At 50.0% G+C, this 23,913-nt stretch overlaps 1 protein-coding gene across 2 annotated transcripts; it reads left to right on the forward strand.

The window, feature by feature from the left end:
- Positions 1 to 242: 242 nt before the first annotated feature.
- Positions 243 to 23,089, forward strand: GSG1L (GSG1 like). Of its 2 annotated transcripts, none has more exons than XM_054992326.1 (7): positions 243 to 1,304; positions 10,206 to 10,253; positions 12,336 to 12,488; positions 14,668 to 14,779; positions 15,275 to 15,433; positions 20,522 to 21,064; positions 22,386 to 23,089. In XM_054992326.1, exons 1-7 carry the CDS (start codon positions 281 to 283, stop codon positions 22,963 to 22,965), a joined length of 2,619 nt encoding a protein of 872 aa, XP_054848301.1. In that variant the 5' UTR covers positions 243 to 280; the 3' UTR covers positions 22,966 to 23,089. The 2 variants fall into 2 exon arrangements, with proteins under 2 accessions (XP_054848301.1, XP_054848302.1); XM_054992327.1 differs by lacking the exon at positions 22,386 to 23,089 and adding an exon at positions 16,919 to 16,989 and having other exon boundaries at positions 20,522 to 20,631.
- Positions 23,090 to 23,913: the final 824 nt, after the last annotated feature.

The raw sequence follows: 23,913 nt of genomic DNA on the forward strand, positions 1-23,913 counted from the left end.
GGCAATGGATGGTGTGCGTGTGTTGCCTTTTAACTGCTTCCGCTGATCTGTTGGGTAATCCTGGCCCCTCCACCACTTTCCTCGCCACCTGCCAACTCTCCAGCTGTTTGGTTTTCTGCCAAAGCCGAGAGAGATTAAGTGCCCTTGAAAGCCCCACCAGGCCAGCGCAAAGAGCGCAATGAACCAACTGGAGGGGAGCGGTGGGGTGTTAGGGCAGGCAGAGGTTTCCCGCCGCTTGTGCTTTTCCCTTCGTAAATAAAGTCGACGTCACTGTGAATCAATGATCGGCGCGTCCTCGGTGGAAGGGGCTGGGACGTCTCCCTCGCAGGAAAGTTTTCGCACGAGCGGCAGCCACTTTCCTCCGGGAAAAGCCCGGACAGGCTACCAAACCAAGCCAGGCTCCCAGCCAGCCGGCAGCACCGAAGGCGCCAATGTCCACGCCGCCAGAGGGGTGGCGAGGAGGGACAGCTGCCCCTCCAGGCCAGAGGCCTCGGCCGTTCGGAGCACAAACCCGGACCGTTCGCCGAAGCAGGCTGGCTCGAAAGCGGTCTCCTTGAGTTGGAGGGAGTTTCCTTCTCCCCGAGCGGGCGTCGGGCAAGGACCGCGCGGCCTTTGGGACTGCCCGCGCTGGCTCTCGGCAGCCGGCGGCGGCGAGCCTGATCTCGCCCGGGGCGTGCTCAGCAGGCGCGACCTCCTCGCCCTCCCTCCGGTTCCTGGGCTTTCCCCGCCCGAGGGGGCTCTCCGGCCGTCAGTCATCCGGCAGGCCCGGTCGGGGAGCAGCCGCTCACTCCGCGAGGAAGCCGGCGTGAGCCGGGCTGGGCTGCCCTCCACAGCGGAGCCGCGCCAGGAGGAGGCGGCGCCGAGGGGCTCCCCGCGTCTCGGCCGAGACCAGCGCGCAGTCGGGCCGCGGAGGCCGCCGGCGAGCATGCGGGCGGCGTCGGGGCGGGCGGCGGGGGCCCGCGAGCGGCGAGGCGGCGGGGGCCGGCGGGCGCGGGCGATGCTGGCCGTGGCGCTGAACCTGCTGGCGCTGCTCTTCTCGGCCACGGCCTTCGGCACGACGCACTGGTGCGAGGGGACGCAGCGGGTGCCCAAGCCCACCTGCGGGCCTCTCAAGCGCAGCAACTGCCTCGACTACGGCGGCGGCGGCGGCGGCAACGGGACTGGCGGCAACGGGACTGGCCCGGCCTCGGGCCCCGCCGCCAACGTGGTGCGCTACAGCTGGGAGACGGGCGACGATCGCTTCCTCTTCAGGGCCTTCCACGCCGGCATCTGGTACTCGTGCGAGGAGAATATCAACACGCCCGGTGAGGAGGCCGCGGAAGGCGCTGGGGCCCGAGGGGGCGTCGTGCTCCACTGGGGCCGGTGCTCCGTCAGCGCCGTCTGCCTTGCGCTCCTGGGCCTGGCTCAGCTCTGGGCCAGCCCAGGCGCCTCTCGGGGCCTCGACCTGCTCCAGCGCCCCCCGGAGTCGGGTAGCGGCTGGCGAGCGGCGTCGACGCCAGCAGCGGCCGAGCGGGAGGTGGCCGTCTGCAGCAACGACGGAGGCCAGGGAAGGCGGTGGGGAGGGCAGCATTCAAAGCCCGGCTTGGCTGAAGTGTTTCCAAGGTGTGTCGCTGCCTGGCGGGTGAGGGCGTCCTACAGGGAGGCGCCTTGACTGGCACGTCTGGGGCAGAGCTGTGCCAGGAGGTACAAGCCGGTCGGGGCATCCTCTCTCGAATGAGGTGGATCCCCTGTCGTGGAGTTGGATTAGGGGCTCCTAACGTGATCTTGGGCGAGAACGCTTGGAGAGGGGCTTCCTGGAGGCCTCTGCCATTTGAGCCAGGGTACCTGGGGGGGGCAGCATGGCCAGCAGGTGGAGGCTGCCCATGGCCCGGCTGGTCCTTCCTCCTAGGGTCATCCAGCCTTTTCGACCATCACTACAACCTCTTCCCTCAGGGCATGACCAAACACTATGCAGGTCCCTGCTCATTTCGAGGAGTGTGCATGTTTTTAAAAATATTTTTAAATGATGAAACGGAGGCTGTTGTACTTTGATCACATCAAGAAAAGACAAGCCTCACTGGGAACAACAATAACACAAGGAAAAATTGGAGGCAGTAGGCAAAGGGAAAGGCCTAATATGAGATGAATTGGCTCAATAAGGGAAGCCACAGCTTCCAGTTTGCAAGATCTGAGCAAGGCTGTCAATGAGAGGTTTGGGGGGCATTCATTTCTACTGTCATGATCAGTCAGCATCAACTCGACAGCACATAATGCACAACAAATTCCTTGGCTGTCATCTTACTTCAGTGCAGTATGAAGCCTGGAAGGTACCTCTGATAAGCTTCCCTGCTCTGGCAAATCACTAAACATATTTGTGGACAACTCTCATGGGGACAGGCCCTGCTTATGTTTGTGTGCATTTACCATATTCTTCTCCTTACCTTTTAAAGCTTTCTAATGAGGGTGGACTGGCCATTGAAAGTTCTTGGAGGAGTCCACAGAACCAGGAGCAAGCAAGCCAGGGACCCTTCAGCTCACCTGATGCCTCCTTCCGTACTAGTGCAAGAGGGGCCAACGCTCATTGGCTCAGTCTGAACTTATTAGTGCCCCCCCGCCCTTGCATCCCAAGGACAAACCCCTCATGTGCAGCTACAACCCCTTGCGGAAGTGGCAAAGGGCTGGGGTCCTCCACCTGGGACTGGCAGGTGGGCCTTCTGAGTCCTAAATGCCTGTTTTTGAGGTTTTAGTGCTTTGTCAGAGTTCTCTTACTCCTTCTATAAATTATTTTGAAAATATACATGTGATAGTAGTTCAGTAGCATTGGTTCCTTCCTTTCCTTTTCATCATCCAGAGAGAAGGGGAGAAAAATTTCCCCAGCTGTATATGAGTGTCTTGCTCTATTTGGAAATGCAGCAACCTACTATGTGCTATTCTGGTGTCCTTAGAATATGTCATCTCCCATCCCACAAATTTCTGATTGCCATTTAGAAAGGGCAGCAGAGTGTTACGGCCCCAGCAAGTGGGCTTGGAGAAGGCAGGGGGTTGTTCAAACAGCCTTCCCAGCCACAGCTCTGCTCAGATGGGGGTGGGGTACCTCACTCTCCTGGGAATGTACTTGTGCCAGGAAATTAAGCACCAGCCACATCAAGCAAGCTGATAACAGAACTGCCCCTAAGCAGATCTGCAAGCTTTCCCTGTCACCTCACTGGCATTTATAGTTATTGCTGCTGTTACTGCCAGAGATGGCTAGCCTCTCTATATGTGCATGAATGCATGTGTGTGAGAGTGAGTGAGTGAATGAATGAATGAATGGAGGAGAAATGGGTGCAAATTGAGGCAGATTATGCTAAACCTCTTACATTTGCTCAGACGATCAGGACTGATTCCAAACTGCGTCCAGCTGGCATTTCTTATTGTAGATGTTTGAAAAATACACTCAGAATTTGGGACTTAGTGAGATCAAAATAGCTCCGGGAATCTCACCAGTTTTGACCTTTGTTGCTGGGCAGGAACCTAAAGCCTTCCATTCTTGGGATAATAAACGAATGGATTGTATTTCGGATTGGCTTAAATCAGGCATATACATTACTAAGGAGTAAGCTGAAAATAAGTTGGGGTGTTCTTTGGGGTGGTTTCAATACTTTCAGATAAGAGACCTCTTTCATAAACAAATCAGGAGAGCTTTCTAAGCCACTTACAAAATTTGAAGAAATTATTCATATGGAGGGGAAGAAACATAAAGGTGTATGTTCCTTCCTGTATAAATCCTCATGTGATCTAGACCATCCTGCTGCTCCGTCCTATCAACAGAGATGGGAAAAAGAATTGGGGGGAAATATTTCTCCAGAGGAGTGGACCAGAATTTGGAACTCGCCCTCTAATAGATCCAAAATATATAATACCCGGTTTCAATTTACATTCTGGTATTATACTCTATTACAATTGAATAAGATTGAACCTATAATCCATTTTGTTGGAAAAATTGTAATCAAATAGGTTCTTATTTACACACTTGGTGGTCTTGTCCTGTCATTCAAGCATTTTGGAAAGAGGTGACGGATCAAATTGAAAGGGTGTCAAATTTTGTGGTACCATTTACCCTAGAATTTTTGTTGTTAGATCTTTGGCCCTTCTCTGCTGTCTCGAAACAGCAGAAGAACCTGATCTCCTTATCCGTAGCTACTGCCAGACTCACTATAGCTACTAGATGGAAATCGCCTCCTCCCCACGTCTCGCTGTGGCAAGATAAACTTTCATACAACTATGTTATGGGTAGAATTACAAATAACGCTTTTTTTGCGAGTAAGATAAATTTCTCCCCTCGAAGGTATGAAGATATATGGGCTCCTGTGACATGCTATTTAAATGACCAAGAAGTTATATCTTCAAGTTGGGAATGACTTAATATAAGGGGGGATTTGGTTATTAGGATGTTAGCATGTTACTTATTTGGATGTTACATAAGAATTGTAAAACTTTTATTGCATGTACCTATTTTTGTATTTGTTTTATTGTATGTGATAATTTTTTAAAATAAAAAAATGAATGAATGAATGAATGAATGAATGAATGAATGAATGAATGAATGAATGAATGAATGAATGAATGAATGAATGAATGAATGAATGAATGGGAGGCTGGGAGCAGAATGTGAACTGCTGAATGTTTGTTGATGCCTGCCGACTCTTTCCAAGCTCCCATGCAACTGGAAAAGGACAGTGCGGCAGGCAGCACAGATCCAGTGCTAAGTCTGAAATTAAATCTAAAAAGCTTAGCTGCAGATCAGTTATACAATATGCTTTAACATAGCAGGAATTAAATCCAAAGCAGCAAATGCGCTCTGTGGGGCGGTGTGTGTGTGTTTTTCCCCTGGCTGGGGTCTCTTCATAGTCATCTCTAAGTGATTGCATTCTATTGATCCCCAGCCAAGGGGGCCATTGTTACTTACTCAGGAGCTGATCAGTGGGGCTGCCCTTGAAAAGCATCCTCTTGCTGATACAGCTAACAATCACATTTTTGTCCTGCCATTCTTTCTGTGTGCTTGGATTACACACGCATGCACGTTCTTTCTTCTTAGCAACCCTGTGAGACGGAGACTGGCTCAGTGGACGTCATGGCCAAATGAGAATTTTAACCGAGCCACTACACCATACTGTATCTTTGACCCTATTCAAGTCCTCAACCAAAGCCCTTTGCAAATTAGCCTGGCAGGGGCACCGAGTTCTGTGGGCTGGGAAAGGATAGGAAGGCAAATAGCAACACTCTCCTTTGGGGACAGGCACCCCTATTAATCCACACTATGGCCAAACCTTTACGTAATCTGCATACATCTAAAAAATGAGTGGGATGTGGGAGCTCAAGCAGACTCGGATGTCAGCAACAGAAATGATAACAGTTACGGATATCAATTGAGGAAAGGCAAAAACAATGTGGGAGGTTCTCACTTTCAACCAAAACGGATTAAAAAGTATAGATGAGCTGGAGGGATCATCACATACCTCTTGATACTTTTCCATTGCAAACACCAGGGCTTCCTACATAGGATGTCACTGTTAGGAAACCAAGGAAGGAAGAGCATGGCCCTTCCTGGGGGCCAAAGGGCCTTCTATCCCTGCTTCAGTCTTCTCTGTTATAGAGTCACTGTTGACTTGTATGCTGTGTGCACAAGGTCTGCCATATTTTTATTTTGCCAAAGGTGAGTTTAAAGCCAGTCTAATTCAATTAAAGAACGTGTGTTCAGGATTCATACTTTGCCACATGCTAGGTAGTTTCTTGCTGTAGCATTGGTAGCCTGGAATTACTTCATCTGCGCTGACCAATGAGCTACTGCAAATAAAGAGTCTCTTCTGATGTGAGTTAGGCAGGACACTTGCTGGATCAGCCCGAGGAAGTCGTCCTGTGTAGCATCCTGTTTCCTGCATTGCCAGGTGCTTCTGGGAACCCCACAAACAGATGGGTGAATTTCCATTTGTGCAGATCTGTTGCCCTCCCCCTTTACTGCAGTCCTCGGGGGAGTGTCATAGTTCATTGGTAGAACAAATAATTTGTATGCACAAGATTCTCTTGTAGCAGGATTGGAAAAGAGGTTTCTTGGCAAGCAAGTGGGAGAAGTTGTTAGACAGAATCAGATTAGACTACTGTTATGTGATCTATGTGGGGCTGCCTTTGAAGACAGTACAGAAAATTGGAATTTGGTGCAAAACATGGCAGCAAGAAAGCTAACTTAAGCCTGCTGTTTGGCGTTTGTACATATCCATTAGCTTTCAGTCAGTTTCTGAGCAAAATGCTGGTTTTGATCTTCCAAGACTGAGTGGTTTGGAGTCAAATCTTCCTGTGTGGATCCAGGTGTGAGCACCTGGATCAGCATCTAAGAACCCGCCAGCTGTTTAGCTCTGTGCCCGAGGCAGCATTGATAGCACTTCTGCCTGTGCACTGGATCTTGTCTCCAGAGATGGTTAATTTGGCTAATTATATTGTTATATTTGCTTAGAGTGACTTTTTATGGTAAGCTGCCTTGAGTTCTGCTTTACAAGGGCAATGCAGAGAAAAAACATTTTAAAATTGGGGGCCCTGTTTGGATGTGCAGTGGTGGCTGGTGGTGTGGTGGTTTGGGTGGGCACAAGGACTATCTTGACAGTGGGCTCAGAATGTGGAATACCCTCTTCTCCCCAAACATCTGTGTGCTCCAGCAGACTCTTGATGTGTGGCTGTTTTGTGATGGCTGCTGTTCTCTCTCTCTCTCTCTCTCTGCTGCCTTTGTGTGTTGAACTTGGCAGTTCTGGATTTTAATGGGAAAGGATAGGTAAATATCCTACTATATGAAAGGCAAGCCGTATTGCCAACAACTAACTTTTTATCCCGTGCAGGCGCACTCACAGGCCCCTCTATGGGGATAAAAAGTGAGTCGTCATCAACATGGCTTGCCTTCCCACCTCTGCGCGGTGCCTCCTTGGGGCCTCAGGAGGCCCAGGAAGTCCCGGTATGGTGGCCCTACCCTCCGGAGGCCTGGGAAGGCCCGGTATGGGAGCGCAGCCCCCCAGAGGCCATTTTCTAGAGCCTGTTGTTTTTACAACGGGCCTAGTTGCTAGTTTTATATAAAACATATCAGTTCAAGGTTGCAGAAGCCCTGCTTGGAAGCAACTCTCCTGGTTGCCAGGGGCAACGCTGCTCAGAAGCAGGCTGCTGCTGAAGAGAATTTGTTTGGGGTGTTTGAGTTCTCAACTTAAAATACTGGACCTGGGAAATCCAGGAAAGGAAGCTGGAGAGAGAAATGCTGCCATCTGTGTTTCAGTTGTCTTCAGAAATGTTTCTGTTGCTGGTTAGTTCTTTTAAAATGACTTCTCTCCTGGGTGGCACCATCAACCCTGACTTGTGCTTAGACTTCTGGCTGGATCTATGGAGGAGATGGCTGCCCGTGGCTGAGCCACTGTCAGTCCAAGAGGGAACCCTTTTGGCTTCCAGCCCTGCAAATGACATGCACAGCTGGAAGGGGGTGAGCCTCCCTTGGCTCTGTACGGGCTGAATGGCCATCCATGTGAAGCCAAGGGCCCTTGGAGGGTAGAGCTACGGGAACCCAACAAACTGTGCATCAGTTAGAGAGGCAAGTGTAGTGACTCAATCTACAATCATTGAATTGGATCCTGTGGATCAGTTCCACTCACCGTGGGAACCTGGCAGCCCCAGATCATCGGCTAAAGGGAAAGGGTAGGAAAAAGAAGGGCATTCGATCACGCTACATCTATATGGTTTGGGTGCTGGAGATTTATTGAGCCTGCTTGTGGGAAGGGCGGGGTATAAGCCAAATAAAAATAAATAAATAAAGCTCACCATGGAGGGAAAAGCTTTTTGCTTTAGGAGAAAGTGTCTGGCACCGAAGAGGGCATCCTCATTAGGTCTGCAAGAAGTGCTGTCAGGACAGACTGGCCCCTGAGCTTGCAAGGAAGGATCCCGGAGGGTTCCTGGAAGCAAGCCCCAGCAATTCTGCAGGGGCCCCTCAGCTCAGCTGATGGAGGCGATGGGTCAGCTGGCACCCTTTCTTGGCCAGGTCTGAGTTGGGGGGGGCAGTGCTTCTGAGGACTGCTGGCTGTCAGTGCCTTTCTCTTGAGCTGTTGGTACTTCCCAGACCATCTGCAAGTGCAGTCACAGATACAACTGGCAGCTTGATAGAGAGGGAGAGAGATGAAGTGAACGGAGATGATCCAGTTCTGGGGCTGACTCCCTGTAAAATTCCCTATTTGGGATAAAACAAACATCCTGGCAATTTTCCAAGATCAATGGACATGCTTATGTCCAATACACCAGCCAGCAACTTATTTTCAAGTTCTGAACCTTCATATGAATGAGCAATCGGCAGCTAAGAATATCCAGTCTGAAGCTGCATTTAGTAACAGTCAAGAAAAGATTCCTCCCCTGCACCATCACACTTTTGTAATAGCACAGGCCAAGTATTGGTGTGAGATTCCCTCCTGGGTAAACTAGAAAAATCTCTGGCTAATCAGCTACTATTTATGCAACCCTGGTGCACAGCACCCCACGATGGACACAAGCAGCCCCGGGAGCTCAAGTGCTTGATCTGTGTCAGTACAGACAACGAAGGCTTTAAGCAAATGACATGTCACGATTTCTCTGTTTGCTATGGGCTAAAGCTGGAGTTACATCACAAACTCAATTACTAAAGAGTGATGACATGTTCAGTCCCTTTAGAGAGCTAATAAACTTTAAATTTAAAGGAAACCCCCATCTGCCACATGCTGAAGATGATTCTGATGAGGGCTGCTGAGTTGCATTTGAAGATAACCCGTTACTCTTTGGGTGACTTCATTTACCTGTGGCTGAGCCCAAGTTCGGCTTGCTTTTCCATTCTTGACATTTGCAGGCCATTTTGAGGCTGGAGCTTCAACCTTTCTGCTTTGCTCACCCACTCCCCAAATGGGGACAAGCAGCATGAGGGGGGACAGAGGTGTCATTGAAGCTCTCACATCTCTCTGCGTGCCTCTGTGGTAACCAACAGAGGTGTAGATTGTCAAACGCCTAGGCATAGGGACTGACTGAGAGCGGGACCACAAGTGACACCTGACACAGGTTGGACACTAGTCAGCTTCCCTCAAGTTTTGATGGGAAATGTAGGCGTCCTGGTCTTGCAGCTTGACTCTCTGACTGCTGTCCAATGGACTTTTCAACTGTCACTTGTCCAACATTCCGCCAAGCTGCCTACATTTCCCATCAAAACTTGAGGGAAGCTGGCAAGTGTCCAACCTGTGTCAGGCGTCACTTGTGGTCCCGCTCTGAGACTCTGGCCCATATTCCTATCTTTATCCTTCCGTGTTCTGATCCCACTCTGACTTGGAGGAGCTCCAGGTGGCAGATGTGGTGCTCCCCTCCCCTGTAAGGTCAGTTAGGCTGAGCAGGTAGCTAGCCCAAGGTAGCCTACAATCAGCGTGCTTGATGATTGAGTCAGGATTTCTTAGCAGGTGCCTCCGGTTCAGCTCAGGTCCACCCTGCTATCCTTGCTCCACTGAACCCTCTCTTTGTGGTATGACAGCAGGAATGATTCCGTCATGGGTAGAAACTGATTTATGGCTCTGACATTTTGCCTCATGTGCCTTGTTGGCACTAGGGGGGTTCCATTCTGGAGAAGAGCATTTCATGGGTACAGAGAGAGCAGGTTGAAGCTGAGCTGGGTTGCATTTCTGGATGGTTTTGGTGAGCAGCACATCACAGCAGGAGGGGACTCTCTCTGCCTCCCCTTGGTGGCTATTGCAGCACCCTCACTGTTCAGAGCCAAGGGGTGCTTCTGTTACCCCACTGGAAATCTACAGATAGCCCCTTCCCCACTCCAGGGTGGAAAATGCTGTCCTGAACCAAGGCCAGGAACAGGCAGACCAGCCAACAGGCAGAACAAGGACAGGCAGGAAGAGGGCAGCTTCCAGGAAACAGGGTGTGAAGCTGAAGTGGCGCATGATGGGCAGTGAAACTCTTTGAAGAGCCCAGCGAATAGGGGCCCTGCAGCTGAGAATCCCTGCCATGGGGAAGGGGTGGGTTAGGATGAGAGGAGGCCAGTAAGCCCCTTGTCTTTTAAAGGGGGAGGGAGAGCCTTGGAATTTGTTATTTTATTTTGGTTTTAATTAAAAATGTTTATTCTTACTGTAAACTGCCTCAAACCATGTGGAGAGGTGGGATATGTTTTAATAAATAAAAAGACTGAACTGCTGTCTCTTCTTTTCAAGGTGAAAAATGCCGCAGTTTTATTGATCTTGCTCCAGCTTCTGAACGAGGTAAGAGCTGCTGGCTGAGGAACTGACCTTTAGTGTCCCGAGGAGTCCATTGCCCTCTGCCTAGGGCTACTTGCCCCCCAGCCTCTACCTCCTGCCACCTCTCACCTGGCCATTGAGGGGGGGGAAGGGGTGAAAAATGGACCCAGGAGCTCCACAGTGCGCTCCTTTGCACTCCGGAGCACTTTTTTGTTGCACCAGGAATAACGTCATTCCTGGCACGACAAGGAAGTGCTCTGGAGCACATGTGTGCTGTGCATACGAAGTAAGTACTCCCAATGCATGTGCTCTCCCACCTCTGGTTTGGGCTCTGGGGAACCTGACATTGAGATGGCAGCACTTCCACCAAGACTCAGGAAAAAAGGCTTGAAGTTTCTAATTGGGAGGAGGGTTGCTAACTCCAGGTTGGAGAATTCTTGGAGATTTGGGGGATGGAGCCTGGGAAGAGCATGGTTTGGGGAGGGGGAGAGATGAGACCTCAGCAGGACACAATGCAACAGAGTTTACCCTCCAAATCAGCCATTTTCTCCAGGGAAATGGATCTCTGCAGTCTGGAGATCAGTTATAATTCTGGAAGATATCCAGGTCTCCACCCTGGGGGATGGCAACCCTATAGCCTTGAATAATCTCCTTAGAGTGGACTTTGGGTGAGGGCAAATTCATAGCTAATTTAAGGGTGTTGAGAAAGAAAAACTGCAGTTTTCTAGTTGTGTTTCTGTCCTCAGGCTTGTTGGAAGAGGAGGATTCAGTGCTGTTCCTTTCCTCAGGTTTCAGAGGGAGACAAACCAAAGATTAAGATAGAGAGGTCAGGGCACTGTTTTACTGCTCTGATTGTCCTTTAATATGTAGATTGCTATTCTCAGGATTTCCTCCTCCTGACTTCCTCCCTCTCACTTCTTCTCTTCCTGGCATTGTTCCAGGCAACACCTCTCTCCTCTCCTCCCTTCCTCTTGGAAGCATGGATGCAGGACTTTTCCTGGCATATATGTCAATTCTTAGACTGGATAGGTAGTTAGGATCGGCCTCTTCTCCTTTCCTATCAGAGTTCCTATAATAAAGAACTCTTATTTCTTTTGTAAATGTAAAGCAAGTGTATGTTTTGTTACTTTCTCTCCTGCACACACACCAGCCAGCAGAACCAGCTCACAACCACCTATAATCACATTTCCTCTGCTAAACGATAGACTCTGCTAACAACCCAAACATTAGGTTTCTGGGGCTTACATACAATTTATCAAGACTCTATACTGGATATGAAGGGAGCCCTTAAGGAATGACCAAGGAGTTCTGTCTCAGTGAGGGCCCTGCAGTGTAGAACTCTGCATATTTTTCAGGTTGTCCCATTGACAGCCATCTTGAGGCCATGGCAGGGCTCCTCCCCGCTTATACTGTGCTTTAGGGCCCTGCTGCCTCCTGCCTCTTTTGGGCCTTGTTTCTTCCTTTGCTGCTTTTGGCCTCAGACTTGCATCTTCACCATGTAGTTGCTTGGTAGTTTTCCACTGAGCTGTACACCCACTCTCTGGTGAACCCTTCCTAGGCCTTGCATCTGTCTTTCTGGGTTGCCTCCCCCTCATTTGGGAGTACTCAGTCAGCCCTTTCCCAGGTATGCTGTGGATTTGTGGAGAGGAGGACAGGCAGTCTGAACATCATGTGGGGAGAGATGCTCTCCTTTTCAAAGGCAAATTCTGCAGGTGTGTGTTGAATGCCAAGGATATGGTTGTGTGGGCTGAGAAAGACTGATACAAACAGGCTTTTTAAGGTGTGTGTGTGTAAAATAATTTGCATGCAGTTCTCTTCTCCAAACCTGTTCATGTATCTGCATTGAGCAAAATATCCAGTGAAATGCCACCCCCAGGGTGTGAATCCTGCCTCCTCTTCAGCTGGGAAACCAGCAGGATTTGTTGCTGAAGTTTCCTGGCTGCTGGTTGCCCAGTGGTAGTGGTGGGTGGGGAGCGGGGGGGGGGGGCTAGTCCTAAACCCTAACCTAGCAGCTCAGTTGAGGGGATTGAGAGCTCTCTTGGCAGTCTTGAGAGGTGGGGCAGGAGGGGCTGCTCTGTGTGCTGATGGGGCACCTTGTCTTATCAGGGGTGCTGTGGCTGTCAGTGGTGTCGGAAGTGCTCTACATTGTTTTGCTGGTCGTCGGTTTCAGCCTCATGTGCCTTGAATTGGTCCATTCCAACAACTTGATCGACGGGCTGAAGCTCAACGCTTTTGCAGCTGTCTTCACGGTGTTGTCAGGTAATAGCTGTTGATGACAGGAGTGGTTGAGAAAGAGATAGTGTATATCTGTAAATTAAAGTCCAGAGCATGTCTGCGGAGGAGACGTGGTTCAGTGGTGGATCATCTGGTTGGCATGCAAAAAAGTCCTGGATTCAACCTCTGGCATCTCCAATTAAATAGGATTAGGTTGTAGGTGATGGGAAAGACGTTTTCTACCTGAAACCCCAGAGGGAGCAGACAGTACAGACCTTCATGGAATCAGCAGAAGGCAGCTTCATGTTTGAAGGAAAGCATCTCAGCAACTTGCCGCAGAAATCATTTTGGAGGATAGTCCCATGATTCCCATGCTGTGAAAATAAGAATCTTATGTTTCCTAAAAGACCAACATACCTTTTTCCAGCACTAGCTAGTCTGCTACAAATATTGTCCCACTGTAATTCAGAAACCAGCAGGAGAATGTTCCAGCCTCCCAGACTGACTCATTGCACCTGAAGAAGTGCAGCAAGGACCCTTCTCCGGGAAGAGAATCTTGTCTGTCTTTGAAGTGCCAAAAGCTTCTTCTGAGAAGAGACAAAAGTGAAGTCTGACAGATTTATTCTTTAAGCCCTGGAGTGTACAGTATGTTCAGTAGTGACTTACTTAGGAAAGAATTAATTACCAACAGGCACTAGTAAGTGTTCCCCAAGCATGGAGCTGGCTTAGAAGTGAACCAACAGCCACTGAAATATTTCTTGTCAGTCTTTTTGCAGCCACCTCAGCCCACAGGTGTGGCCAGCACCACAGTCCACAGTCTACCCCTCCAGGGATCCTGGTGAAGTCATCCCCTCTGTTCCCTGTTGGTCTCCTTCTGCAGTCCCCCCCCCCCCCCTCCAGCCTCCTTAACTGCTGAGCAGTTTTGTCTAGTACCTGCTGCTCCTTCCAGCAGGGCCTCACAGGAGGAGCTTGGCATTCCAATGCCTCCATGCCAGGCAGCCTTAATAGTCTTGCACAGGCTTCCTTCTGTCCTTTTCCACTTTGCTTTGTGCCTCCAGCTTGTCAGGCAAAGAGCTCAGCAAGGTGGGCAGAGGCCTTGCTTGGCATGCAGAAGGTCCTGAGGCCAGTCTTGAGTTGGGCCCATGATCTTAAAGGAGCTACTGCCAGAGGAGGTGGTGCTGGACTTGCTGGACTGAGGGTCTGGCTTGGATCTGCATATGTCAAGCAGTGGAAATGCCTGGTACGGAGGACCAGGCGGTTTGGGCCTAGAGTGCAGTTGTGCTCCATGAAAGCTTTGCAGTGGATCATGGAATCCAGAATGGCTTCTGTCCTTCACTCTGCAAACCACTTTCTTTCTGCATCTGTTGGGTCTGGGGATTGGGGTAGCCTTCCCTCCTTCCATGCTTTCTGTTTTATACTTTTTTATTCTGCATCCTTAACTCTGATGGGTTCTAGCTTGACATAGCAAGGTCAAGCGCCAAGTGACCCTTCAGTGGCAGGGAGTTTTGTAAATGGGAAGCCACCATATAAAAGGCTCTCTCCCTTGTAGCCTGGAGGAGGGTCCTGCCCAGAAGTTCTGGAGTGTATGGGAGATGATGAGCCGGACTGAGAGCTGCTGTAGCATAGTGGTTAAGTGGTTGGGTTGCAAATCAGCAGTCTGCTTATTTGAATCCCATGAGCTCAGCTGGTGGCCTTGGGTAAGCCACTCCTCTCAGCCCCAGCTGTATTCTGGGGATAATAGTAACACTGGCTTTGTTCACTGCTCTGAGCGGGGCACTAATCTGTCTAGAAGAGCAGAGTATAAGAACAGTTATTATTATATTAATAATATGGCTTCCCACTGATAAGATTGCTTGTATGCTTCTGCAGAAAGTTTTTAAAAAAATCCTTGTTACAAGAGCAGGGAATGAGACAAAATACCAGATTTTTCTGGAAACAGCTGGCCTTTGATCCATCCTGGAAATGCCTCTGTTGTGGTTGCATCAGAAGTTGTGGTTGCACCCTCATTTCTGTTATGTGAAGAATTCTCCCCCATCCTTAGTCCGAGCTTCAGTATCCAGAATCTCCGGTGACAAAGATCTCTCTTATAGTAGATGTAAGGTTGGATTCTCATCTGTTGCCAGTCAGAGTAGGAAAAACTGAACTCGCTGGACCAGAGGTTTGATTCCATAGAAGAAAGCTCTGCCTGGTCAGATCTCTCACATGATGCATCTGTATTTTGCAGGGCTTTTGGGAATGGTGGCTCACATGATGTACACGCAAGTTTTCCAGGTAACGGTCAGCCTTGGCCCGGAGGACTGGAGGCCACACTCGTGGGACTATGGCTGGTCCTTCTGGTGAGCCTGATGTGTCTTTGTGCATGCATTGCTCGTTCTAACAGTCATTTTAAAGTGGTGAGCTAATAACACTGGATGTGGTTCATCGCAGCAGGTCAAAGCACGGTTTTAGTAAGCTAGCCTTCCCCAGCCCCAGTGACGGCCCAGAATAAACCAACCATGTTTGAGGCACAATGTCCAGCTCAGCTCCTGGCTGGATGGGTTGGGTCAAATGGAATGATTTGGCATTTGGGAAAACTGGGAGCAGTATTACCAGGCACATGCTAGGTTGGTGCATGGTGAGCTGCATAGAAGAGCTGGTTGTGGTCCTTCAGTCTGCAGAGGGATTCAGTGGTAGTGCACCTCTGTGCCCAGAGCTTCTTTCAGCTGGGGCTGGCTTTTAGGCATGAGGTGTTGGTTGCCTATCCTGTTTGACTGCCTGGTGTGTGTGTGCTGCCCTTGGTGCCTTTCTGGTACCTTGTAGTGTACCTTAATATCTGCTTGTTCTTTCCGCAGCCTGGCCTGGGGCTCCTTCACATGCTGCATGGCTGCCTCGGTCACCACCTTGAACTCTTACACGAAGACAGTCATTGAGTTCCGGCACAAGCGCAAAGTCTTTGAGCAGGAGGACCTGGCCTGCTCAGATCCTGAGCCCATCAAGTACTTCCATGAGAGGTCAGTGTGTTTAGCTCAGAAGGGCTTTGGAGCAGCTGCCACTTGGTCTCCTGGACTGCCTTAGCTGGGAATGGCTCAGGAGGCCTTCATCAGGCAGGACTCACCTGCTTGGGCAGCAAACTGGTGGCATCATCATCCTTTTGCAATGGCACTGCATGATTCCAGGAACTGGAAATGGGGTATAGCCATATGTGCTGTTGGCTTGCTGGGGACTCTTTTTTCTCCTGCCTTTTGGCGGACTCATCACCTCCCTCCCAGGGCTAAAAGAGTTGTAGGTCTAGGAAGAATGTGTCTCTCTGTCTGGGAACCAAAGCGGGGAGGAAATGTGATAGTGGCAGCTTGTGCCAGAGAGATCTCCATATGGTGCCCCTCCCTTACAATGAAGCGAAGGGGATAGGCCATGCTGGAGGTGCCTGTGAGGGTCTGTGCATAAATGGCTGGAGCTAGAATCTCAGGCCATAGACCCAGCCTGGAGACCAGTCCTTGTAACCAGATGGAATGTCCAGAACGGTCATTCTTGTGAAACCTCTTCTGGTTACTTTAGAAAGATCTGCTCCACAGTTTCAGCACTCATGTTCTTGTTTGGCAGGAAGCCAAGGAGGGAAACCTCATTTATTAAGGGAAAAAACCCTTAGGCACAGAATAGTGCCCAGGAAACCATGGCAAATGTCCGTCCGCTTTCCTTTGCTCCAGTTGAGAAAGTTGCAGAGCCAAGTCAGAGACCGCCCTTTTTTGATGACACGAAAGATGTTCAGCAGCTACAGCCCCTGCCAGAAAGGAGGGGAGCGCCAGTTCTGTGCCTTGTTCTGTGAAAAGGATGGCATTGTGGACGTTGTTGCGTTCTGACTGTGAAAATACTCTCTCCCGTCTTCTATTTGGCCTTGTGGCATCTGCCAGAGGATCCTGCAAGTCAAGGCCTGACACAAATTAAGGGGGGGGGCTTGGCCAAGGAGCAAACGAGGGTGCATTTGCCTCATCCATCTTTAGAGAAGTTCCACTGGTGGGCACAACTTCCCTCTAGTTCCTCTGGGGGGGTTCATAAATGCCCTCCTCCCTTGCATTTGAGTGTCCATTGTCCCATGCCAGTGGTGATATGCATGGGGCAGGAAGCACATATTCTTATGTGATTAAGCTGTTGCCAAGTAATTGCAGGGAATATTCACCTCACGGTAAATTTTCCATGGTAAGTCTTGGGAGCCCCCTCCCCAAAGAGTCCGTCCAGTGTTCTCACCTTAAGCCTCCTTAAGAAAGTTATGCAGAGTTGCCTCTTCTGAGCTGGCTGCTAACCGCCCCTTTTCCATGTTTTGTGATGGTGAAGATGGTGCGGGTGTGCCTCCTATTCACGCCCCCCCCCCAAGATGAAATGGGGCTTGCTGAGGCAGGGAAGACATGGTCAGCCCTGCTGGGCCCTGCCTTTGGGGGCCTTCATCTTGGGAGCAGCACTGGTTCCTGGTCAAGGTACGACTTGCGTCTTCTCTTTTCCAGGCTGGAGGAGGAGAGGGATGAGGCGGGGGCCGTGAGGCTAGAGTGCCTGCGAGGAGGCTACTCCTCCAATAGTAAGTGAACCCTCTCTCTGGGTCTCTCTTGCATGAGGGGGCAGCAGGTGCATGGGGTAGTCTGTGTGGCTCTTCTGGAGAGGCAGACTTTGACTCCCGCTGGGGAAGGGTTGGTCTCCTCCTCCTCCTTCTTCTTGGGCACGCTGATGTCACCCCCCTCTGGAAGGGGCTATCTTCTGCTTGACCAACCAGTCTCCTGGTAGCGAATCTCTTGGCTGTTCTTTCCAGGTTGATACAGGTTGCTTCCCACCCCTCTTGGCAAGGGAGGATGCCAGACAGGGATTTCCCTCCTGGGTCCTCTCATTAACCTTGTCAGGTACGTGAGAGAGAGATTGAGAGAGAGAGACAGGTCTTAGGCTACTGAGGAGGATTTGAACCCAGATCTAGCACTCTTCCTATATTCCTCATGCAACAGATTTGGCTGCACTAGAGACCATCAAGAAGCACACAAGATGTTCTATGGCTTTGCAACTGGTGACTCCACATAGGGCATTCTTAGTGTAGGAGGGGCTTCTGCTGGGGGCCAGGACAAGGAATGGCCAGCTAGAGTTGCCAGTTCTGAGTAGGGAAATTCCTGGAGATTTTGGGGCTGGAGCCTGGGGAAAGTAGGGTTTGGGGAGGAACGGGACCTCAGCTGGGTATAATGCCATAGAGTCTACCCTCCAAAGCAGCCATGTTCACCAGGCAACTACACAATAAAGAAGCCAGCCTCCGTTAAACAGCAAACCAACAGTGGAAACCACACTGGAGGATCCAAATCAATAATTACCCCACGAAAGTAAATTTTTGTTCGTATATTCTGTGCTCAGTGAACCTCAATATAAATACTAAACAATCTATTCCAAAATACAGAACAATAATTTACATTCCATACAGTGAATAATACACATTCTAGTAATTTTCACAAAGACAATTCTAACACAGCTATAATAGTGACAGCTCCAAAATGAATATTTCTTAAATCCTTTTAATAGCTCAAATCCCCATCTTTGACGTACACAAGTCTCATCAATTGGGCATAGAATCTAAGAAAATGCAGCATGATATTCGCTAGTGCATACAAGGCTAATAATTTTTGTTGGTGCACACAAGGCTGTTCATAAAGTCTAGCTGTACGTTTCAGGTGGCTGAGAAGATATCAAAGCCCGTGTCTATACCCAATTGATGAGACTTGTGTACGTCAAAGATGGGGATTTGAGCTATTAAAAGGATTTAAGAAATATTCATTTTGGAGCTGTCGCTATTATAGCTGTTAGAATTGTCTTTGTGAAAATTACTAGAATGTGTATTATTCACTGTATGGAATGTAAATTATTGTTCTGTATTTTGGAATAGATTGTTTAGTATTTATATTGAGGTTCACTGAGCACAGAATATACGAACAAAAATTTACTTTAGTGTGGTAATTATTGATTTGGATCCTCCAGTGTGGTTTCCACTGTTGGTTTGATGTACACCAGGCAAGCAGATCTCTGTAGTCTGGAGATCAGTTGTAATTCCAGGAGATCTCCAGCCACTACCTGGAAGTTGGCAAACCTACTAGGATCTCCTGCTGCGTGTTTGGCTCATTCCTGCCCTTCTTCCTGCCCAGCATTAGTCAAGAGTAAACGGTGCCTTCTAGGGTGGACATCCTGGAGACTTTGTGCAGAACTAGGGTAACTGTGATTATTTAGCCAAGCTACTTGGCACATGTGCCCCCCCCCAACTCTGCTAGACTTTGCTGGAGCTTAGTGGTAGTGCAAACGCTTTGCACATGCAGTCCCCCCCCCACATTTCCAGGCACATGTCCCCAGGTTTAATTCTTTACATGACCTATTAAAAAGATCTCGAGCAAAGCCTTTTTCTGCTGGAGATCCTGGAGAACCACTGGCAATAGGAGGGAGAGCTGGGCTAGGCTGCCTAGTGGTCAAAAATACCTTCACGTGCACAAAGTCTGGTTTCAAGCTTTAAGGCATGCAGGGAGGTGGCAGGATGCACAGTGCTGTTTTTTGGTGCATTGCCGTCCACACATCTGTCTAATGAGCCTTTACAGGATCTTAGTGTGGCAAGTTGAATATTCTTGACAGGGCCAAGCCTTGCATGCTTGGAGCTGGCATACAGGTGGGTTACAGAAGGATGGTGCATGATTTGATGGTGGGAGGGGTTGCATGTCACAAAGGAGGATGAAATATTGGGTATGATTGTGCAATGGATGTGAAAAAAGAGCCTGCAGCTCACTCTTGGAGTGCTCAATTATATCCCTGCAAGTGTGGCGGGACCCCAGCGAGCCATGACTAGTCAAGATAAACTCTACCTAAGGTAGATGGGGCGGAGCACCCATTTGGCACACAGAGGGCTCAAAATCCACTGCAGGTGTTCAAAAAGACCTGCATCTGAGACCCGGAGAACTGCTGCCAGTCAGAGTCACAAGATGGAGGGAGATGTCTGACTCGATAGAAGGCAGCGGCAGATGGCCAGGAACGTAAGCAGAGCATGGTTGGATCAGGGCCACCTAGTCCAACTTCTGGTTTCTAGCAGTGGCTTCTGGGAAGCCTGTGTGTTACCTACCTCTAAACATGAAGGCTCTGGGGCCAATAGCCTTTGTTAGATCTTTCTCTCTTTGAAGCCTCCTGAACCTGTCTAATTCCAGAAATTAAATTGCATTGTGTGAAATCTTGAAGCCTAGGATTCCTTCAAGCATCGACCTCTGAGAGCAGAGGAGTGTTCATCTCCCAGAAATGACCACTTTCTAAATCCTGCATCACCTTGGCTGCTTGAATCTGCATCTTTTCCTGATTCTCTATGAGCAGAAGGAAAACGGCACTTCCTTTTCCCTTTGCCCAGCCTCAGGCAGTCCACCCCCATCTCCCAAATGCTGGCTGCATCCAGCAGGGGCAGCAGAGTTGGCCCAACAACAAGGAGCCAGCTGGTGCTTGAGAGGCCAGAGGCTGAACCCTTGGGGACAGATGAGGAGAGACTCCTTCACTCATCCTGCTGGCCCTCTCAGCTTAGTGAGAAGCAAGACAGACGGGAGCCTTGTGTGCTTCTGCCGGCAGAGCCAGGATCCGGGAATTCCCTGGCCTGACAGTCAACCCTGGTTTCTGCAGAGGCAAATTTGACATTCAGAACGATCGCTGGTGATGCTCAGTTCCGAAAGAGAGTTATGCAAGGCCCACGCTGCCCTGCCACCTGAGATTTCCTCCTGTAGTGAGGAAGGGGGTGTGTGTGATTTCTAGGAGAGAGTCTATGTATGTTTTGTGGAAGCACAGTGTGGACTTTGGGCAGAAAGGCCAATGTCTCTATTTTTTACATTTAAAAATATAACCTACAAGTGGGGCTCTCTCTGCTGTGGCAAACTTGCTAGTTGGGGGGATGGATGCAGATGGTCAGTTCTGTGCGTGAGGTGCCTGTGAGCCTCTTCAGGTAGTGATTGGTAGAAGCCTGGCTCTCTTCCCTCTCCCTTGGCCTTATCCGAAATCTGCCTTGGAGGAGAGCGAGCTTCTCCCAGGTGGTCAGAGTTGCCACTTCAACAGAAAATGTCTGTTTCTTGCAGGGTTGCACAACACCCAGCTGTAAAGTGCCCCAAAACCATAGATGGTCCGAATGGCCAGAAAAGGCTGTCTTCGTCTCCATCAAGGTCTTCCACCAGCTCAGCTAAGTCCTCGTTGTTTTCGTTGGAGCCCACCAGCCGGCTTTCCTCCCCTGGACCCAGCTGCATTGTCACAGCAGCTCCTCGAGGGGCCATGAGCCACTCCCCCACGGAGCCCCTCAATCTAAATGCACAGGTGGCAACTGCAGCAGCAAGGCCCAGCCACATGGGTCCCCCAAGATTATGGCTAGCATCTCAGCCAGCCCATCTGAAACCAAGCCCAGGACCCAGTGCAGACATCCCAGAGCTGAAGGCCCCGCTAGCAGGTGGCACTCTCCGTTTTGCTAACCAAGAGCATCCAGCCACCCCCGAAGGCAATGGGCTGAGGATGAGTAGAGCAGGTGCCCGGCTAAAAGGCCCTGAGGGGATGAGCCCACCAGGGGGATGCACAAAGCTTGCCGACAAGGAGTCCAGACCAGCTTGGGGAGAGGAAGCCCCTAGCATGAGGTAAGGCTGTGCACATATGCAGTGGGAGCCAAAGGGTGGTAGGTGTGGAAGAGTAGAGTTAGTTTTGACCTGCTGGATTGCCTCTGCCACTCATTTCAGGTATCTCAAACAGGTGGATTACAAGTCCTGCTTGCAATCCCTTTCCAGTGCCATACAGGAAGTCAGCCATAATGTTATGGGCCAGGTTGTAGGTCCAGTGTGGAGGGATTGGTGGTTCTGTATACCACTGATATAAAAAAAGATGAGCAGGGGTTTGTGAGAGTCCAAGCCACTGAGAACCAGGCCCGCCCCATGATGGATTTTGGACCTGATCAGGCAGTAGGAACTTGTAAAGCAGTCATCATTATATATGGTGAGAGTGAGCTAGCACACTTTCCTAGTAATTGGTCTGTCTAGTATTGGCGGCCTATCCAAGTTTGCAGAAAAATATATTACTTTCTAAATTGAGAAAGACCCCCCTCAAAGCATCTCAGCAAGGATTGCCTGTACTCCTTGACCTCTAGGAAGCATGGAAGACTGAGGTATCGTATGTGTGTGTGTGTGTGGGCGGGGGAAGGATGGATGATAGTATCCAGGGGGAAGAGAAGGAAGGTGTGGCTTCTGTATCCACCTTTCCTCCAAACCAGGCACTATAAGTATTTAAGATCCCTGAATCTGGTGGAAGTGCAGTTGATCTGGATTGGAGGCAAAGAACTTCCTTCAGTTCTAACTAATTGCACACCCACATAGACTCATAGTATCCTGGAGTGGGAAATCCCGTCACTCCCCATTCTCTGGTCTGGCATGGGAAGGGGAGGATAAAACTTCAGAGACCAGGGGAGAGCCTCCCAAAGCTGTGAGGAAGGGGGACTGCTAATTGGCAAGGCTGGTATTTGCCAGGTGCCTCTTCCTTGTAAGTGGTCTTGCTGCTCTTCGGAGGCCCCAAATGCCCTATCAAGGACCTGAGTAAATACATCCTTCAGATGCCAAAAGGACAAAAGAGCCTAGAGCTCCACTGTCCTTCCTTTTTTACTCTGGGAAGGGCTCTTTAAAGAGGAAAAATGATTGCCAACAGATGAGGAAAAGGAGGGATTGCTGCCTACCCTGTGCTTTGGCCAGTTAGGAAGAGAGTGCTGGCACTCCAAAGGCATCATCAGGTATGGCAAGGGGAGCCCTCTAACCAAATCCCTCTTCCTTCTGTCTATCCTGTTAGGGAGACCCCTTCTCCTTTTCTGCACTTTGCGGATTAGTGCTCCCTTCCCCTCCACACACACACCAGGTGCTGTATTCTCAGCTGAGCCATGACTTCATCTTTCCAGCTACCTTCTCTTTTCCCCTACAGAAGCTTTATCACCCGGCAGGAGTTCCTGGCTGTGGAGCAAGAACTAAAGCAAGTTCGGGAGGAGCTGAAATGCCTCAAGTGGAAGGTGAGGCACATTGGGGAGAACGTCCAGCCGCTGGCAGAGGAGAGCAAGCGCTACAACGGCTACACCTTGACAGAGCTGAAGGCCATGGTGCAGTTTGAGAGAGACCCATACAAAGCCGCCCACACGATCCTCACGGCTCTCTTCAGCGATGCCTACCTGCTGCAGCAGTCTGTTGCTGAACCGGCCTCTGATGTCGAGACTCTCCGCAAGCCCAGAGTTGACCCAGAGCTGTACACGGTCTACTGTGGCATCCTGCAGAGCATATTTCCTGGCCTGAGGGAGAAAGATGCAGCAGGTGCAGAAAGGGATTCCAAAGGAAACCCAGGAAATGCTGGCCAGCGGAGAGAGGCCTCCCAGACCAACTCTGTGCTAGAGATTTTCCAAGAACTGCTCTGTAGGGCAGGTCCTGTCCAGCAGGAAAGAGGGCACTTGAGCATGACTGGAAGAGCAAGTTCCCTGGCTGAGGGCCAACAGGGCTCTCTCCTTCCACTGTAACTGCTGGAGAATCCCAGCACTCTTGCCTACTGTTGCACCCAAGCTGGCCTGGAAGAGGCATTTCAGCTTCTGTAATTCCAACCCACAAGCCTGGCTCTGAAATCATAGCTTTTAAAAAAGGAAACAATAAAGGTGGTGCTTTTGTGCGTGTACTGGTTTTCTGAGCCCTCAAGAAGTAGTTATGCTTTTGCCATTTGTGCTAAGTGGTAGTTCTTAGATCGTGTCCAGTCCTTGGCATTTGCTTTAGGTTCTCAGAGTGTTTTGTCAGGTTGTATAGTTTTCACAAAGACTGGCTTTGTGTAACTGCTGCTCTGCCTTGTGGTCTGAAAGTCTGGATGCTGTTCTCTCATAGAATCCGCCCCCCCCCCCCCCCGGTTTGTCAGTGTGCCAGTTTCCTCATGCCACAGGCAGACATGGATAGGTGCAGATCCAGTTTTCCACTGACTGCAGTCGGTATCAGTCACTTACCGTGCTAGGAAATCCTACAGAGAATAAAACCTTTGTACGGCACCCATGATGGACAAGGGACCCTTTGTGATTGCTACTTGGAGACTTGTTATGAGAGGCAGGGCTCAGCAGCTAGCTGTGGGGGGTCCTTCTGCTGGAGCTAGAAGCCTGTGGGGTCTCACTCCCACATACTGTGCTTGAGCACAAAGCCAGCCTTGCTTTCATCGTCATTGTGCACAGGAGAAGAGAAATGGCACTTGATTCAATCCTGTGTCTAGTGTGGGGTAAACTCCTCCAGCACCCCAAAAGTAGGCTTGGAAAGCAAGAGCCCAATGGAACACTCCCAGACAGGAGATGGACGCAGGTGCCATGTGCACCGCTTTCCCTCTGAACATTGTTTATCCTTGAGCTGAAGGGGAAAACAGGAAAGCTGGAGCTGAACAGCAGAAGGAGCATGCCCAAAACTCACCCTCTGTAAGGAACTGACAGAAGCAGCCTCTC

Source organism: Eublepharis macularius, chromosome 12 (assembly GCF_028583425.1).
Source record: "Eublepharis macularius isolate TG4126 chromosome 12, MPM_Emac_v1.0, whole genome shotgun sequence".
Classification (NCBI taxonomy): domain Eukaryota; kingdom Metazoa; phylum Chordata; class Lepidosauria; order Squamata; family Eublepharidae; genus Eublepharis; species Eublepharis macularius.